General features: G+C 41.9%; 1 protein-coding gene across 4 annotated transcripts in view; it reads right to left on the reverse strand.

Annotated features, from left to right (window-relative positions):
• AMPH (amphiphysin) overlaps positions 1–19,368 on the reverse strand; it is a 219,687-nt gene that overhangs the window by 52,464 nt on the left and 147,855 nt on the right. For all 4 annotated transcript variants that reach the window (XM_062178101.1, XM_062178099.1, XM_062178100.1 and 1 more), the window contains exons 6-11: positions 17,286–17,393; positions 16,321–16,406; positions 10,670–10,745; positions 10,006–10,088; positions 6,863–7,001; positions 5,723–5,851 (exon numbers count right to left, since the gene is read on the reverse strand). In XM_062178101.1, coding sequence (XP_062034085.1) covers positions 5,723–5,851; positions 6,863–7,001; positions 10,006–10,088; positions 10,670–10,745; positions 16,321–16,406; positions 17,286–17,393 — 621 coding nt within the window. The remainder of the gene's footprint in view (positions 1–5,722; positions 5,852–6,862; positions 7,002–10,005; positions 10,089–10,669; positions 10,746–16,320; positions 16,407–17,285; positions 17,394–19,368) is intronic.

Raw genomic sequence — 19,368 nt, forward strand, 5'->3', positions numbered from 1 at the left:
ATCTTCTGTTGCTATTTACAATGATACATGGGTGGTTCTTTGCCTGGCAAAGACTTTGGTCAGAGTGCTCAGATGTGAGGCCTGGTTCTGCTCCAGATTCCAGGAGGCAGCAGATGACAATTCAAGTAGTTGGGTACCTGCCACTCACATGGGAGACTTACATTGGGCTCCCTGGCTACTGGCTTAAACCTGGCCCAGCCTCCATTATTGCAGCATTTGGGAGAGAATCGGTGGAGGGGAGCTCTCTCCTGTTTGTTTCCCAAGGAAAGTATTACAAGTTTGAAATAAGATAAATACCTAAGTAACAAGGGAATATTTACTATTCACTAACTTTTTACATTAATCATACACCTTTGAGGCATTATTTTTATAAGGATAACAGATAACAGACTGCAACTGACCCTACAGGGTCAAAACGTTCAGAACTAACCGGCTCCAAACCACGTGATCCCCAGCTGTAACCACCCATGCACACTCCTCCTATACACACACACACACAATGATTTCCTAAGTTGTAACACAGCGAACTGGATTTCCATGAGGCCATAAGCACTACTTTTTCCATAGGTTTTTCATCTTTTTTTTTTTTTTGGACAGGCAGAGTTAGACAGTGAGAGAGAGAGAGAGAGAGAGAGAGAGAGAGAGACAGAGAGAAAGGTCTTCCTTTGCCGTTGGTTCACTCCCCAAATGGCCGCTATGGCCGGCATGCTGCGCCGATCCAAAGCCAGGAGCCAGGTGCTTCCTCCTGGTCTCCCATGCGGATGCAGGGTCCAAGCACTTGGGCCATCCTCCACTGCACTCCCGGGCCACAGCAGAGAGCTGGACTGGAAGAGGAGCAACCAGGGTTTTTCATCTTTTATGCTTTCTTTAAAATATTTTTAGAACATTTACTACACCCCAGGTATTGTGCTGGACACTCACAACTTCCCAACGAGGACAAGAGGGCCAAACGGGAAGCTTAAGACAGAAAATTTGATTAAAGATTTTAGGAACATTATTTTTCATATAACATAAATAACTTTCACCTAGGGATCACAAAATCATTTATAATATCTAGCAGTGAGTCAAGTTTTTAGCATTTGATCAATAATTATGATGAATCAGTGGCTTAGTGAAATTTAACTTTGTGGTTGTAAACCTATAACAAGATTGCTAAAGTGGGATAATTACAGATAATATGAATAAAGGCATTAACTACAGTACACTGAGAGGATCCAAGCAAGTGCACATTTGTGATGTTAGAATCATTTAAAATGATGATGTCAAGCATTCGTTCCTTAAGATTTATGATACAGCCTTAAAGGAAGAGTGCAGTGCAGATCCTTCCAGCCATCCTCCAAGTTGATCAACTGTTCTCCTGTTGTTCATCTGTTTGAGTGCCTACCTACGTTTATGGCATCCTGCAAGGCCCTAAGGAGCTGACAGACAGTAAACAAGTACAACAGAACTCTTCAAGAATCTTGAAAAGGCTGACCTGAACCATGAAGAAGCAAGAGGAGGAGGCCCTTCCTCGCCTCATATGAGCAGACCCTGCTTCCCAGCATCTAAGGAGACCAGGGCTCAAGAGCTCACTTTGGAAAATGCTATTCTAAGAGTAATTCACACACATGCACAGGTTTTCTATTTAATACTTGTTGGGATGGAAAAATAGGAAAAGATGAACTTATTCTTTAGTTCTTTTTTCTGTAAACCAAGACCCAGGAAAGCAAGGTAAAGCCTTTTGGTCTGATAAGCAGGTATTTCCCCTGGAGTGGGCAGGAGCATTTCTCAGAGAAAATTCTATGCTCTAGTTAAGGTTTGGGCCATTAGAGGGCTCTGTAGGCCTGCTGGATCTCTGTGTTCAGTCCCAAGGCACACCAGAGAGGGAAGCACCATCATGATGACCTGGATGGACAAGCACCTCAAATCCATCAGAAATCAGGTGTATGTCAATCCCTGTATTCTGAGTTCCTGGGCAGGATGAACACAAACGCTTTCTTCTCCATTAAGTACATGGTAAAAACAGCAAGGGGGGGGGAGATGTGTGAATATAGGAAGACTCAGAAAAAAATTGCTAAGCTAAACTTTAGATGGATTATTCCACAGCACTAAATGTATCAGGACGAAAAGCTCTTCAGACATCTCAGCTGTTTGGCTTTCAACCCTCCACTTCCATTCGGCTGGCATCTCATTTTTCCAGACTCTGTTATTTATTTTCTTTTGTCCATTTACCTACTCACTGCCAAACACATTGTTCCCAGGTACGATTCATTCTCTTAAATGTAGTCTGACATATCACCTGATCGATACATCTAATATTATAAGCACATGTTTAAGAGGACATTAACACGTTCATGAAAAATGGAATTAAAAGATAGGTTTATTTGGTGCAAAATATTGAAATCAATGTAGTTTTCTCATAGTAGGAATTTTCCATGAACTTTTGGAGACCCCCTTATACATGTCTTTATGTCCAGCAGCTCTAAGTCTGGAAGACCGTAAGTCACACTATTTTGAAATACAGTCCAATTGTAAGTAGCATCGTGATATACACCTGACTCAGCAGGATATTCCCCTGGAGAAAAATCTGTTAATTCTCTATGGTACTCTGTTGATGCTCATGGATTTGCACCATGTGGATTTCAATGGCTTCCAACATCTCTATCCACTGAGGAACACACAATGGAGGACACTGTAAAGACCCTTCAGAAAAAGGCAGCCTCTGCATATTTTTAAACACAGCTCAATTATCTCACTCAATAAGCCAGAAAGTAGGCTGAAATACAAAGCTTGTTTCACTCCCTGCCTTTGCATCTTTTATAAGAGAATGTGTAATTTTTTAAAGATTTATTTATTTTATTTGAAAGGCAGAGTTACATAGAATGGGAGAGACACAGAGAGATCTTCCATATGCTGGTCTACTCCCCAAATGGCCAGAACTGGGCCCAGCCAAAGCTAGGAGCCTGGAATTCCACCTGGGTCTCCCATGTGGAGGCAAGGGCCCAAGCACTTGGGACATCCTCTGCTGCCTTTCCAGGTGTATCAGCTGGAAGCTGGATCAGAAGTGGAGCAGTTGGAACTCGAACTGGCACTCATATGGGATGCTGCCATTATAGGTGGTGGTGGCTTAACCCACTACGCCATAACACAGGCCCCTGTCTTTGCATTTTGACATAAGACTAGAGCAGATTAGTCAATGGAAAGATTTCAAATCATTCTCTGTGGTCCAGCTGCTGCAGCCAGGTTGCTTCTCAGATTCAGAAAAAAAATAATATAAACCCTCTTCTGTCTCCTCCGAGACTAAAAGAAAACAATATAAAGAAGGCTGGGGCTGAACCCCCAAAAGACGCAGGCTCATGACGTCTCAGGTGGTTGGTTCTTTCGAAGCTACCTGGCCAACTAAAGGAAGTGATACCTGGTAAGTTATGAAAGGTGTGGACGGACAGGAGCTTTGGGATCAGGGCCTGAATCACTGGCACACCCGAGATAGTAGCCCTTGTACTAGGGGGCTGCATCCTCACAGGAGCTGCAGGTGCAGGGTGCTTCTGTTCAGTAGGATGCTCCTTCTTCCTCTCTCGCAGCTCCTGACTTCACTCATCACTCTCCCTCAATGGATCAGCACATGGTAATGCACCCAGAATGACCTGGGGGCCTCTCCTGGCACCTGTAATTTGAAAAGTGTTTTGATCCCTCCCCTTCTCCCTGCCCCTGCCATGAAGGGTCCTTATCTATGAGCCTGCAAACCGTAAATGACATTTAAAATAAAAGAACACTTCTGGACCCCCTCTTTCCTTCAGAGTCAGTCTGTGTCACATTCTCCTTCCTTCAGTTGCCTCCTACTTGACTGGCCTCAGCTAAGTACACAGGCTTGCTGGAAACCAAAGTGCCTAACTTGTGATGTGATTAAGAGGGTACTTTTGGAGGGCCCAGGAGAAATTTAACCAAGTTAGGGTAATGTCACCCTAAAAAAACTCTCAATTTGAAAATTCACATAGGCAGAAAGACAATGAAGCTGGGTAGGTGAAAATACAAGGCACAGGGTGGAACCTGAAACCTCCCAAGTTTGGTGCCAGGGTCACTGTCAAGTGCTGGGTAGAGACCATGAGGCTCTACAACAGCCGTCCTTGGCAGGGTCTCTGTGCCCACAGATACACAACATACCCACAGGCGGATAACACAACCCCCACCCCCAATCAAAGGGGCTACAAACTCACACTTCAGCCCTAATGAGCTTACCAAACAACATCTCGAATAAACAACCAAAGAAGTAAAACAATGGTTCAAAGTATTGTGTCTGTTGGTAAATATCTTGAAAGGGATGCCAAATGGTGATTTGCCACTGCATTGTTCTGGAGTTTTAATTTTCTGAGCTCCCTGTTATTATTAATATGCCATCACTACTATTACCAACAGGGTGTGATTATAATTGAAATATTGCACACAGTGTTGCTTACTGACATGTTCAGTACCTACAGTACTACATTAGCACCACTTGTAAAATGAAAGTACTATTTCTAACCCTGAGGACATTGGAGGAAATGGTATTGACATGACGTCTCTGGAGACTTCTACCGGTAAAACAGGGATGGTTTCAATGACATTAGAGTAGCATTGAACTTAGGACTATTTTTGAGTCAATGAGACAACTCAGCTGCTCACAGGGCAGGAGCAGGCAGCTGTGCGTGGGGCATGGGCACCCAGGTGGAAACACTGGCACTTTCAACTTGCCTCATCAGGTAAATGACACGACCTTGCCGAAGGCAAAAGACTTAAAATTGCTTCCTTCTTTTAGTTACACTTTCCTTTACTCTACTAGAAATCAATATGAAAGAAATAATAGAAAGCACAAACATGAATTAATTTAGAGACAGATGCCCCTGCATGCTGGTGAAGTAACAGAAAAATTGGAAGCAACTTGTGGCCAATAATCAGTGGTTGGTACATATAACTGATAGAATACTATGGCAAAATTATGTTTTCTTTCAGTTTGGCATTTGGTACAGTGATTAAGAGGCTGGTTGAGATGCAAGCATCCCATTCAGGAATGCTTGGGTGTAAGTCACAGCACAGCTCCCAATTCCAGCTTCGTGCTCCCTCAATGTCTTAAGTAGTTGGGTTCCTGCCATGCACGAGAGACCTGAACTGAGTTTCCTAGTCCTGTTGTTGGCCTGGCCCAGTCCTAGCCATTGAGGGCATTTGGGGGAGTGAATCAGCAGGTGAGAGCTTCTGTCTCTCACCCTGTCCCGCAATTAAATAAGAATAATAGGAAATCTTTTAAAATATGTTTTTCAAAGACAATTATTATCAGATGAAAAAATACTCAATAAAATTAAATAGAAAAGTCAAGAACAAATAACAATATAATCCGAACGCTATGGTACAAAATCAGTGCAAATTTAAAAAAGACTAAAAAGAAATATACAAAAGCCTACCAGTGGTATGTTGGAGAGGCAGGAATTAAACGAATATAAAATTCATCATTTTATACTTTTTACACTTTTCAGTATTTTTCCATCTTTCCAAAATAAGTGTACACAACTCTTAATTAAAAAATGGGTATTTTAAAATACTGTACAAGTATTTAAGAATACTCGAGACACCCCAAGTAATCGAAGCAAACCTGACTGATAATTAACACTGTGTTGCTGGCACTAACATCTGCTGCTTTCTCTTAGAGCTGACCCCTAAGCGTTGCTCTCCCGTGGTCTTTCATAGGCATCCTGGCCCCACACCAGGCACTCACCTGGGAAGGCGTCGTCACGCTGATTTCTGGAACAAAATTGTCCTCAAAGAAATTGATGATGTTCTCCTGCTGTAGTTCCTTCGTTGGGGTGACTTTGGGCAGAGGTGGGACGGGAGGCCCTTTCCTTGTCTAGGAAGCATTAGATCCACATATTAATGATATGAGAGACATGCAGAAATGTCACAGGAACCCAATGAGGTGGACAGATGGGTCTCTGATGAAAACTTAGATCTCGGCATGGAAATAAGCCTCCTGCCTCAGGGAAACGAGGCCCTCCACTTGGGTGGCTCTGTGGACAAGCAATGGTCCAATGGGGAAAACTCAGGCTGTGAGAGTCCGTTCATCTCAACACAAGCCCTGTGCCTGGGGCTGCAGGGCCCTGAGGGTTAAACTAAGGTAATAACTCCTCTAAATAAACCGAAAATGATCTCTCACGTCAGCAGTCAATTAGAATTTCAAACTAAAACCAAGCAAGTTTTTCATTTGAATCAGGCAGCTTCCATTTCCCATGATTTTGAAAAGTGAGAACTTCAGAGGCCCCTGTGTTACACACATCTTGTTACAACTTTCCTGGGTTTCAGTCACATACATCAAAGCCTGCCTTGGACTGGGGGCTTCAGGTTTTCCTACAGGAACTTATTTTCACCCAAAGTTGGGACCATAAGGGGGACATTTTTTCCCTCTCATTACCTCTGCCTGACCCTTCCCATTTCTTTTCATTTATTTGTTCCAGACAGTTTTCCTGAGTGGCTACTCATGGGCAATATAATGATAAAAGAGCGTGTGAAACGACACACAAATGCAATGGCTTTTCTTGACAGTAACTGCTCCAAATGTTTCATGGGGGAGGCAGGATAGAATGGAGCCTTGAAAAGAAAGGATTCTGAGAGCAATGGACGGTAGAAGAGGAGAAGCCACGGATGTGGTGAGAAGTCCCAACAAGCTCAAACATGGGGTGAGTGATTAAGGAAAACAGATGGATTCCCTAGTGGCAATCACAATGCTTAAAGCTGCACACCTCCCTCTCCTCGACGAGACAGACTTCTCTTAAGGCCCAACCCCATGGGATGATCCCAGATGGGGTCACCCCCCCCCCCCCATGAGTTCTTCCAGTCCCCAATATATCTGATCTCTTCCTACCTGTGAAGGTGACCTAGGCCGGGCAGGTGCAGGAGACGCAGGTGCTAATGTGTGATTCGGGCTAGCTGTCGGGCTTGGCAGGGGTGAAGGCTCCTCCGGTGGTGATGGCGTCTTTGCAATGCGCAGGGGGCCCGAATCGCTAGACGAACACAGGGGATTGATCAAGAGTCCTTCTGAGGCACAGTGCTCACTTGGTCAACAGTACTGATTTGATCTCCATCCCACAGAAATCCTGAAGCACAGCAGGCACTCTTTGTGATCCTATTCCCTCCTTCCAGGTTAACTCTGGTTGCTAATAACTGTGATGGTGATTAATGGGTACCATTTCTTTCTTTTTTTTTAATAGATTTTTTTTTTTTGACAGGCAGAGTGGACAGTGAGAGAGACAGAGAGACAGAGAGAAAGGTCTTCCTTTGCCGTTGGTTCACCCTCTAATGGCCGCCGCGGTAGCGCGCTGCGGCCGGCGCACCGCGCTGTTCCGATGGCAGGAGCCAGGTGCTTCTCCTGGTCTCCCATGGGGTGCAGAGCCCAAACACTTGGGCCATCCTCCACTGCACTCCCTGGCCACAGCAGAGAGCTGGCCTGGAAGGGGGGCAACCGGGACAGGATCGGTGCCCCGACCGGGACTAGAACCCGGTGTGCCGGCGCCGCAAGGCGGAGGATTAGCCTGTTGAGCCACGGCGCCGGCTAGGTACCATTTATTATACACATTGTGCCAGACCCCAGACATATATTATCTTCACAGTAGCCATGCTCCCACTTTATAGGTGATTACATAAAGTGGAGCACAGAAAGATTTAACATTCTCCATATGGAGCAGGTATTCGGCCCACCCTTGGGGATGCCCATGCCCCACATGAGTGCCTGGGTTCAATTCCCAGCTCCAGTTTCTGACTCCAGCCTCCCAGTAATGAGAACCTTGGGAGAGGGCAGTTATGGCTCAAGTGACTGGAGATCTGCCACCCACACAGGAGACCTGCTTTGAGTTCCTGGCTCCTGGCTTTGGACAGACTAAGCCCAAGCTGACCATTTGAGGAATCAATCAACAGATGTGAGGAGCGCTTTCCCTCTGTCTCTCTCTTTCTCTCCCTCCATCCCTCTCTCTCCACCACAATGTCACACAGCAATTTGGTGGATCAGAACACAAATGTTCTATTCTTTCTACTCCGCCAAACAAGCTCTGAAGGAATCTTTCAACTACGCTGCATTAATTTAACTAGAATTACTCTTAATTTACAAAAGAATCTTGCCATGTCACAATCTATAGAAAAGTCTACACAGAAAATTATCAATTTCATACCATAGGCATCCTCAATATAATTCTAATACAGATTTTGTAGTAGGGCTTTCAGATAACATTTGGAAATAAATTCACTGATTAGTTCTTTCTACACCTTGTAAAACAATGGCTCAACTCAAGACACCTGGAAATGCACATACAAATCACTAATGGATGAGATTCAGTAATGTTAATGTGTTCTCCACAATGGGCCAGGAGCCAGTGAATAGCCCAAATGTATGTATTAGGGGGCACTGGAGACTCATCCTACTTTTCTAAGGATTTCTACAGTCTACAACTCAAAGGAACACAGCCTGTGTCCCCAAAATAAAATAGCACGTACACAGCAGCAGGGTCTACATATTCAAGGGGCTGAGGGCACTGGGTCCTTCTGAAAGAACACAGACACACTGCATGATTGGGCCAGGGGCCAGCAATCATGGCCTCTGGCAGGAAACACAGCCTCGGCTATGCCTCGGAGATGCCAACGATCTCACTCACCGCCTCGTGCTGCAGAGGAATGTTGGAAAAAATGAAAGGAACATTTGGTAAGTGGACATGGCCCTGTTTTCCTTTCACTTTATCTGAGTCAGCAACACTGTAACTTTCAAATGTATTGGTCTCTCATTTTCAGGTAAAAGAGCAACCCTTGATTTTTTTCATGTATTTAATTTTTTAAAACACTAAAATATCATTTTGATATTTCTACTCTGATTCTTCCTTTGTGCCTAGCCCAATGTTGAAATAATTGTAATGAAAACATTAACTGTCACTTTCCTATGTTCTTTCAGGCAATGGTTTTTCCATAGAAAGAGAAAACAGATTTACTGCTCACTTAGGAAAACAGCATAGTAGAGACTGCAAGTATGGCTGATCCAACAGGCAGGGAAATTAACAGATTCTAAGGAGATCCAAACACTAGCATATGTAGATGTTGTTGTATGCATATGACTGTGAGTTTTTATAAATGTGTGTGCCTGAGTGGTTGATATTAAAATCACAAAAACAGAATGGCAGGACTGCATATCACCTTAGAAGCCATTCACTTTGATAGTACCTTATTTTTTCCTATTGGTTGAAAATACATATTAGACCTTTAATCGTAGGGGTTGCTGGACTTACTTAAGGCAGGCAGAGCGAGTTAGCTTCGTAGTCATGCAAATGAACAGGGAGTTGTCTGGCTTTCAGCCAAAGGTTTGTGAGGCTAAGTTCTCTGAGTACAAAATGCCTGCGAATGATGGGAAAAAGTGGATTCCGAAACCGCAGGAGAGAGCTTGTGTGAAACCAAACTCTGGCGAGGCAGACAATGAACCTACAGATCCCTGGGCTGCAGTATATCTGGCCAGCATACTCGCTACAGCAGTGTGCAACAACACAGCATTGGTGACACCTACAATGAGGATGACAGATGATAATGGGGTCTCACCTACTTCCTCTTTCCTTTCCCAAATGGATTCACCACTAAGGTCAGCACCAATGCTAAGGATCAGGAATAAGTGACATGAATCCTGAGGATTCTCTTCTTCTCCGGAGAAAGCTCACAAGTATGCAACTAGAAGCTGCATATCAAAACTCACACCATGGATATCAAGTCCCACGGAAACCAGGAAGAGGCAGATACTTCTACTGTGATACCAGCAAGAACTCTCATGGGGCAAAATGCATGCCCAAAGTAAATATGAACACATACAACTAAGATGTATGTCAGCCTCTGGACGGAAGGGCTCTTTTTGAGATTTATACGATGAATGCAATAGCATAGGTTGGTCCGCACGTTGCAGCAGATTAAAGGTGCTTGGAAATGAACTCAGCTCTGATTAAAAACAACAACAACAACAACAAAAAACACAACAAAACAGCCTACCTGGGAGCTCCTTGAATGGTGAAGGCCTTGTCAGCGTGCTGGTCGCCCAGTTTTGTCATCACTTCATACAGTTTGTGGCAAAGCTAAGGGGATAGAGGCCACTTGTCTATTAGTTGCAAGTCATCCCAGCGCCAATCCAGGCTATTCCCCCCCAAGACAGAGTTATTTATTAAAAAACTAGAGTATATTATACTTAAGGTGGCCTCAAGATAACTTAAATTCTAAATATGTTTCAAATTTAAAATCCATATCTATTTCTATGTATTCTTATTTACCAAGACACAAAAGTTTTCATTATTCACATTGACTCTCTGAAAATAGCCATACAACCACCCAGAGGAACTAAGAGACATTAATCAACAGTAGCATTGCTAATTATCTGAATATCTAAGACCAATTTCTCATCTGCTGAAGTACCATTTTAGATATCTAACTTTATCAGGTGGCTAAAAAAGATAACAGTGAGTGTTTAATAAAATCTTCAAAAGATATAGAAGGCTTTGTGGTCACTATGAAAACACTGTAAAAATTCTGCTGCAAATAATACCACAGTATCCAAAGAAACACGTAAAAGGGTGAATTTTCTGCATACTACTTCATTTACTTCCAAATAAACTTTCCTTTACTTTATATGCCATATGTAAAACCAATCATCATTACTCACCACCGCAATTTCCTTATGAAACTTGGCCTCAAGGCTGGAGACATTTTTGAAAGTATTAACATAAAATCCAACTCGTCTACCACATGGAAATACAAAGAAGAAAGAAGAGGGAAAGGCTAGTCAGCCCAATAAATGTTTAATGGCAATGAAATGCATTAAAACTAGGTTTTCTTTCCACAATTTAAATAATATTGAACTAAAATAAAATTCTAACTCAAAGTATGCTCATTTTTTTCTTATCTGTTAAACAGAAAAACGTCTCGTGGCATACAGTACAACCTCTCTGAACACTCAGTTACTGGCATAACATGGAGGGTCTCACACGTCAGTGGGCATCAGACACCTCTGGAGTGCGTGTTTCTGCTTCAGCAGATCTGGGGTTGGAGATTGAGATTTCCATACCTAGCAGGTTCCATGAGATATTGAAGCTGCTGGTTTAGAGAAAACACTACATAGGAGACCCAGCTGAAGCTCTCGGCCCTAAAGAATATCCATAATTAAAACTTTGTGCACAGCCTCATCATTTCCTTCAAGTAGGTTTCTTGAATGGCAATGCTGGTGAAAGGTATGGCCAGTGGAAGCCTTCACGCTCACTCTCTGAACCATTTACATTCACTAAGCCTTGAACATTACCTAACACATCACCTTTGTAAATTCCATAGCCAGAAGTCAGTATCTCAACTGACTTACAAACTTATACTGCTTTCATTAAAGGTAATACTTTTTTACTCAATATTTACTGTCCATTTATATTTCTCCTTTTGTGATTCACTAATGAATATTTTTGCTTACATTTTGTTGATCTAGTGTTATCAGTGTGTAAGTGCATTTCTGTTAAACATACTGAAATTTCAATATATTTAGCAAAAAAAAATTCCCATTCTACTATGCTGAAATTTTGTTTCCTAATATATAGCATATCTGAAATTGTTACACTGTTTAGATGAATATCCATAACTGGCACATGACCAGAAAAAAAATACCTTGTGTAGATTAAATAAATGTCTACTTTCTTAAAAAATATTTTTGGGTGTTGGTTATGAGTGTGATCAGAGGACCAAAAACTCATTTATCTGTACACTTACATGCATTTCTATATATGTATACTGTATTTCAATAAAATGTTAAAAAGAAATTTTAAAAAATGCAGCAAAAGCCAACAAAATAGGGTCAATAACAGTTGGGGCTTCAATATTGCACTTTCTATAATGAACCCAACAGCAAAGCAGAAGACCAGTAAGAAAACAGAGGACCTGAGCAACACTAGAGTTCAACTGGACCTACAGTGCCATTCTGAACAGTCCACTCCACATTCTGAATGGTTATGAACTGTGTGACGCAGGGCTCCACGCTCTGATTACTTAATCCACACCCACTACTGAGAGTCCAGTACTATGTGCCTCATCACAGGAGACAGGGCAGACACAAAGAATGAACTTCAATTTCAACAGTGAGCTATATGGCTGCGAAAAGAACGTAAGTGTTTATGAAGTAACTTGAAAAAAATCACACCAGCATAAAGTCTTGCTTCAGAGAAAAAGGGACCCCAGAAACAGGCAGTAGGATTGACAGAAAAAACCACAAAAGTGTTTTGAAATGCCAGCTTAATAATCTATGCACCTTACAATCACAGGCAAGGTGTTTAACTGATATAGTCCTTTGGTACTTCATGTATAATTGTGACAATAAGCAGTTACATATATATATAAAATACATAAAATAATACCTGGAAAATTAGAAAGTATTCAAAAAGGATCTTTTATTCACACAATACACACACACAGAGATGAACACACCATATATACATCATATATATACATATCATTATTGTGGTCAAGTAATTTGAATTTACTTCAAGGTATCTCTTTATATTGACACACTATATAGAAAGGAAAGTCTAAGCTAGGTTGTCATCAAATAGCAATATGTGGATTGCTATAAAGAGGAAAGAGGCCCTGAGTGCAAGTAGAGTGGTTTAAAATGCATTGAATGATTTCTAGCATATTTGACCAGAAAACCGACAGGTTTCTTTCCAAAATTATCTCTCAGATACACCTTTTGTTTTTAAATTCCTACAAAGTCTTTCATGTGACAAGGCATTCTGACAACTACTTTAATTTGGATAAATATTATTTGAGGAGAGCACATAAGCTTGGAATACCATCCGTTAAAGCTAACTTTGGATGCTTGCAGGGATCACTAGAAAACAACTAATCATACCCCCAATACATTTCCCCTAGAGTATTTTTTTATGATTTTATTTATTTGAGAGGTGGAGTTATAGACAGTGAGAGGGAAAGACAGAGAGAAAGGTCTTCCTTTCACTGGTTCACTCCCCAAATGGCGTCAACAGCTGGAGCTGTGCTAATCCAAAGCCAGGAGCTTCTTCCAGGTCTCCCACGTGGGTGCAGGGGCCCAAGCACTTGGGCCATCTTCTACTGCTTTCCCAGGCCACAGCAGAGAGGTGGATCAGAAGAGGAGCAGCCGGGACTAGAACCGGTGCCCATATGGGCACCACAGGCAGAGGATTAACCTAGTGCGCCATGGTGCCAGCCCCTCCCCAAGGATATTATTTCACGATTGGCGATTTCCAACATCCCAGTGATATTATCTCATAATTAGAAGTACTGAACATTGTGATACTCAAGCCATTTTGAAGATCAGTTTTTAAAAGCAATGAAATAATTACACTGGAGATCAGCGTCTTTTACAGGGAGAATGAAAAGAATAACTATCTTACTGTAGGCAAATGGCAACCTGGTTTGGGATGGAGCATCTACGGAGGGTGATAATAAGCTCTGCAGAGTGACTGCTGGACCAGATGCATGTCTTCAGTACACAAAGACACAGCTGCCAAAGTTATATATATACAAGCAAAAAATATGGATATTTCCAGAAAACTATACCATTTCACAAAATCTGTGATTTTTTTTTTTTTTTGACAAGCAGAGTGGATAGTAAGAAAGAGAGAGAGAGACAGAGAGAAAGGTCTTCCTTTTTGCCGTTGGTTCACCCTCCAATGGCTGCCATGGCCGGCGCACCGCGCTGATCCGATGGCAGGAGCCAGGTGCTTCTCCTGGTCTCCCATGGGGTGCAGGGCCCAAGGACTTGGGCCATCCTCCACTGCACTCCCTGGCCACAGCAGAGAGCTAGCCTGGAAGAGGGGCAACTGGGATAGAATCCAGCACCCCAACCAGGACTAGAACCCAGGGTGCCGGCGCCGCTAGGCGGAGGATTAGCCTGTTAAGCCATGGCGCCGGCCAAAATCTGTGAATTTTAAGTAGGCATGAGTAACTTAATATTTGAATCATATATACCCTGAAAGTTATATATTCCAGCTGTTCAAAATCCTCATTGGAGGACAAGCAATGGGCATTTAGCACAGCAGTTAAGCTGTTGGTTAAGACAACCACACCCCTGACTGTAGCTTCCTGCTATTGTAGGTCCACTAATGGCTCAAATAAGCAGGCCCCTGACACTCACATTGAAGACCTGGATTAAGTTCCCAGCTTCTAACTTTGGCCTGGCCCATTACTGGGTAGTGCAGACAGTTAGGGAATGAACCAGACAGTGGAAGCTCTCTCTTTGTCGACCTCTGTGTATGTGTGTGTCTGTCTCTCTGTCTCTGACTGTCATTCTCTCTCTGTGTGTCTCTCTTCATCTCTCAAATAAGTTAAAACATTTAAAGCTATTCCTAATATTTTAAAAACATCTTTATGGGGGGGGGGGAGGATGTGAGGATGTGTCTTCTTCAGGTACATACAGTAAAGTCCTAAGTGGATCACAGACATGTCAAGATGGGACTTCTGAAAGAAAGAGGTCAAGAAAACGCTAGGGCAAGACTCTCAATCCACAAAAGGATGATATGGGTTAAATTCGTGGCAGTGAGATTAGAAAGTGAAGTGGCAACTCATCTAGGAGGCTGCACTGAAGAACAATGGTGGGTTTCCACTGATGATCTGTGGGTTCTTGTATGAAACCAAAGCTTTGAGGCTTAGGAGTCCAGGAAAATTAGTACCAAAGGGGAGAAAATCAGTTGTTGAAATGGTAGAGCAGGTGGCTGGATTGCCCTTAGAGGAAGCTGGGAAGGGAGTGGGAAGGAGGGGAGCAGGCTAGGACACCTTTGCTATAGCAATTAAACACGGTTAAACCCACTGCCAATCAGCAGCCAGAGAGACAAGATATGTGGCAAGATCTTTCCTGCCTAAAGGAGGAACAAAAACAGAATTCCCTGGCCTGGATCCAGGCAAAGATACACCAGCTGCCTGCTCTTTAGCAGTCCCCAGGGTGATTATAATATAATCAGTATTGTGGTTTCTAAGCTACTCGGCCTTCAAAATCACCATGACAAATTGGATCCTACCATACAGAAACTGAAACAGCTTCCCATTCTTTCCAAGAAAACTTCTCCCCAGTCTACAAAACTCCAGCCCCATGGGAGGAATATTTTACCTCTCAGTTAAGATACAGGCAATAAAAGACCATCCCAGGAGCTGATGGAGGCAGCCTCTCCTTAAGCCTGCCCTCTTGGCTCCCCAAGTGTACTTTCACTTTGCTTAATAAAACTTTGCTTCTTGCTTGCCGGGAACTGGCTTTGAATTCTTTCTTGGCCAAGTTCAAGAATCAAGTAATGTCCTCTCCACCAGAGATCCAGTAACAGAAAGAATGAGTAAATTCAAATAATTTCTCACATATTGAATCTGGAGCAATGGCTGAACATTGAAGAGTGTTCTACCGGGTGGTTTTACAATGACCTCATCGAAGGGCAAACCAGATGTTTCAGCAGTTCAAAAATAAATGCTGAATGCCTTTATTGGCAAAGAGTTGAGAGCACTAGGAATGAACATAGAAATGGATAAACTTTAATTTAGACTTTCAAATGCTTACAATTTTGGAAGATAAGTTAGAACCACTAGAATTCATATAGCTAAGTTCCAACTGGTTCAAAGTTAGAGCTAGAGGACTGGACTTACAGCAATATGGTAAGGGGCACATGATGCTATTTATTTGGGTGGTAGCATGGGGTTGAGGATGGAAAATGAAGAACATAAGGCCCAGCTTCAGCTTAAAAAGGCTTGGTTTTTAGGACAGATTTTAGAAGATGTACTTCAGGCCATGAGAAATGCAGAGTACCTATAAATAGGAATTTTTAGTGCCTGGATAGGAATGGAGTTCACTGTAACAGGTCATGGAGTAAAGTAGAGGGTTATCTTCAAAGCTAGAAAATCGTATGAACTCCTGGAATTAAAAAAAAAATTCCACAAAGAGCTGAAAGGGTATGGATTTCAAGATTAAGGGCAATCCTCCTAATGCCTCTAGATGAAATTCGGGTCTCCATTTAAGAAATATGTCAATGTCTAAAACTGTGCTATCTAATATACCAACAGTTAGTTAAATAAGGTTACTGAAATTTAAATCAATTAAATAACAAAATGAATTCTGTTCAAAATTCAGTTCCTCAGTCACACTGGCCATATTTCAAGTGCCCAATAGCTACATGCAGCAAGTAGCTGCCACACTGTAAGTATAGACATGAACACTTCTACTGGACAGTGTGGAGGCATCACAGACAATAGGGACAAGACAAGGCATAATCACCACTCTGCAATTCCTATAGAGGACATGTACAACATGTACAGAAAAATTTTTACCTTGACCATAATGATGGTAACTCTTCCTGCAGATCAACATTAAACTCTTCAAACACTTTCTGGGCTTTCTGAAATTCTTCTTCTGCCTAGAACAATATACAATGTGTGCTTACACTAAAAAACAAGGCAGTTCTATGTACAACAGCATCATCGAATATAACATAGGAATAGTCATACAGCATCATGAAAACATTTTGGGAAGCAGAAATATTTGCTTAAAATCTACTATCTTTTTTGTTCAATGAAATTAAGTAATAAGACTCCCTAAAACAGGAAACTAGATTGTTGACAACGGTTACTCCTGCAGTTTCTGGTGGATTCATTTATTTCATAAAGATAGATTAACTGCCTTCCACATAGGCAGCTCTGCTCTGGATACTGGACATGAAAGCTTGTCCAAGAAATTCCCAGTCTCATTGGAAGTCTAAATAATTATACTACAAGATGTATTTTTAAGAGGGATTTATGATCTCTTATGGAGCATGCTATAAGGAAGATGGTACCAGAATCAGAGAAGGTTCCACAGAAGAGAAGGTGATATTTAAGCTGCATCTTGAAGAATCAGAAAGTGTTTTCTAAAAACAAGTGTGGGAAAGGTATTATAACACATTCCTGGCAATGGAATGCTAGTTCACTCATGGTATGAACTTAGAAGCTTGCTTTACCTTTCTGTAGCTCATGGGCTATTGTATTAAGGAGAGAGAATGAAGAGCAAGTGTTGAACAGGTACCCGAAGTTTATGCTGATCAAAATGTGTGGGTCAGTGTCACATATGTAAATTCTACAATAACATGAAAAACCTTATTTTAATGAAAACAATGAGAAGCAATCCACAAGCACCATGTTTGTGTACATTCTGTCCTGATTCCAATCTCCTTTTAAACTGGACACATTAGTTTTAAAAGCAAAGCTGCTACAGGTCATAAGGTATGAAGAGTGGTGTCCATCATGGGATGGGTCTGTACCTTCGAGATCCTACTCTCATCCTTCCGTTTGGAGCTCTGCAGGGCTTCCAGGTGATGGCGGGCACTGTCGTAGTCCACCAGCTTCCTGCTGCGCTTGGCGATGCGATTCTGTCAACAGGAAAACAACAGGCACTAAGACAGAGACATGGTCATCAGTAGCCCTTGATGGCCTAGTGCCAAAATGCTTCCTTTGCCCAGGCCTGCTGAAGATCTTGAAGGGAGATGCAATAAGCTGGAATTTCAGTAAATCAGCAACTTATAGATATCAGACTCTTATGTGTTCCACTTTGACAGTTGTGCTAAACCATACGAGGTAACTTCAAAACATCACGGAAATTGCATTAAAAGATGTTTATTTTGGTGCAATTTTTTTTGAAATCCATAGTTTTTTCATATGCTTATATATGAACCTTTCAAAGAGCTCTCATACGTATGAATTTCAAAAAATTTTGTACCAAAATAAACTTACCTTTTCATTTAATTTTCCACAAATTTTTGCAGCATGCTTGTATTTGCTCTTATAATTCTAATGCCACTCACACACTAAGAGCAGCTCTGTAAAACAGATTTACTTTCTAAGACATAGCTTTTCCCATGTGTGCTTGTCCATCCTTTATTCATTACAAACACCTGAGCTAATGTGTCACTGTGGAAGAGCTGGTGTCCCAAATGAAGGGGAGGTGGCACTCATGGGCAGGCTCCCTCCTGCGGGCTTCCATCAGATGCTATGAGGGAGCCTGGGGTCAAGACCCTTCCTTGCAGTGCAGGTGGGAGTTACGTGATCTATGGCAGCCAGGAAATGGTCATAAGGCTCTGCTCGTTTCCCTGAACTATTTTATCTCACAAAGCAAAAGCTTTAAGTTTCTTGAGCACCAACCCTTCTTGCTCACAAAGGCCATGCAAAGAGAGTGGAGCGGTAAAGGCAAAGTCAATCTGGCTCCAGGGAAGGGACAGAAAATCCTCTGGCCACTAGGATACATGCAAAAGATAACTGCTACCCATGGAAGGACAGAAGGACAAAAATCTCAACCAGGGGGAGAGACATAACACCTCCTCCGGACTAAGACTGACTTGTTGGTTCTTAGCAGGGGAAGGAAATTCCTGCTCAAGGTCACAGCAACCATGGAGACTTTGCCTAAGACAAGGACAGGAAGAAGCCCTGTGTGTCTGGATGCAAACTCCTGAAGCCCTTCCTTCTGGACTTGCCTTTCGTCCTGGGCATGTCTTTAATATCTGCCAAGTAGTAAATCTTGATTCTTTGAAGATGAATTTGACTTTTTAAACCAGCCAAAATTCAATTACCTCTAAGTCTGGAAATAAGGTGAAAGAGTGCACTGGATAATTTTATTTTTGTTCGAGAACATGAAGTGAATAATGTGACTCATTTTCTTGTGTAACTGACAAGTCAATCAAAGAGGATAGGCTTACTATGACTATTTTAGAGGCTATCACATCATTCTGATGCACATATTTTTGTGTTGGAAAAACAAATCAATTTGTGTTCCTTGCCTATCTGATATTTGGGAGACTTGGGGGAAAAAATCTCCTATTTAAGGGTAGAGTTAACAAACCGTATTAATTTTTTTTAATAGAAGGTGATACAATTCTTAATCACCAACACCAAATTTAATTAAATTATAAGTTTAATTAAAATTTCCTGAGATTTCCCAGTGTGTACTGAATGTCTGCACTTAAGTAAAAAATTTATTATCCTTCTTAAAAATTCAGCAATACCTCAAATTTGGAATTCATGCTGGTACATCATAATCAATACATACTTGGTTGTATAAGCAAGTTCTCTAAGATAGAATCTGAACTACATTTTAGACTAACTGCTCACAGCTGTAAGCCTGCCTTAGTTGGTGACAAGCAGGCTCGTATTATAATATTGAGTTTGGATGTCAATGCTGCATAATTGGAAACATAATATACGGTGACCTGCCAAACACAGCTGGAAAAAGGCAAACATCACCCCTTCATGAATGGTACTTCATAGGCCTCACTTATGGGCTGCAGTAAATATTTGGAAATTTGCCTGAGGTTCTAACTGCACTTGGCCTATTCTTTCTAATGGCAGTCAAAT

This window comes from Lepus europaeus, chromosome 20 (assembly GCF_033115175.1).
Source record: "Lepus europaeus isolate LE1 chromosome 20, mLepTim1.pri, whole genome shotgun sequence".
NCBI classification, from domain to species: Eukaryota; Metazoa; Chordata; class Mammalia; order Lagomorpha; family Leporidae; genus Lepus; species Lepus europaeus.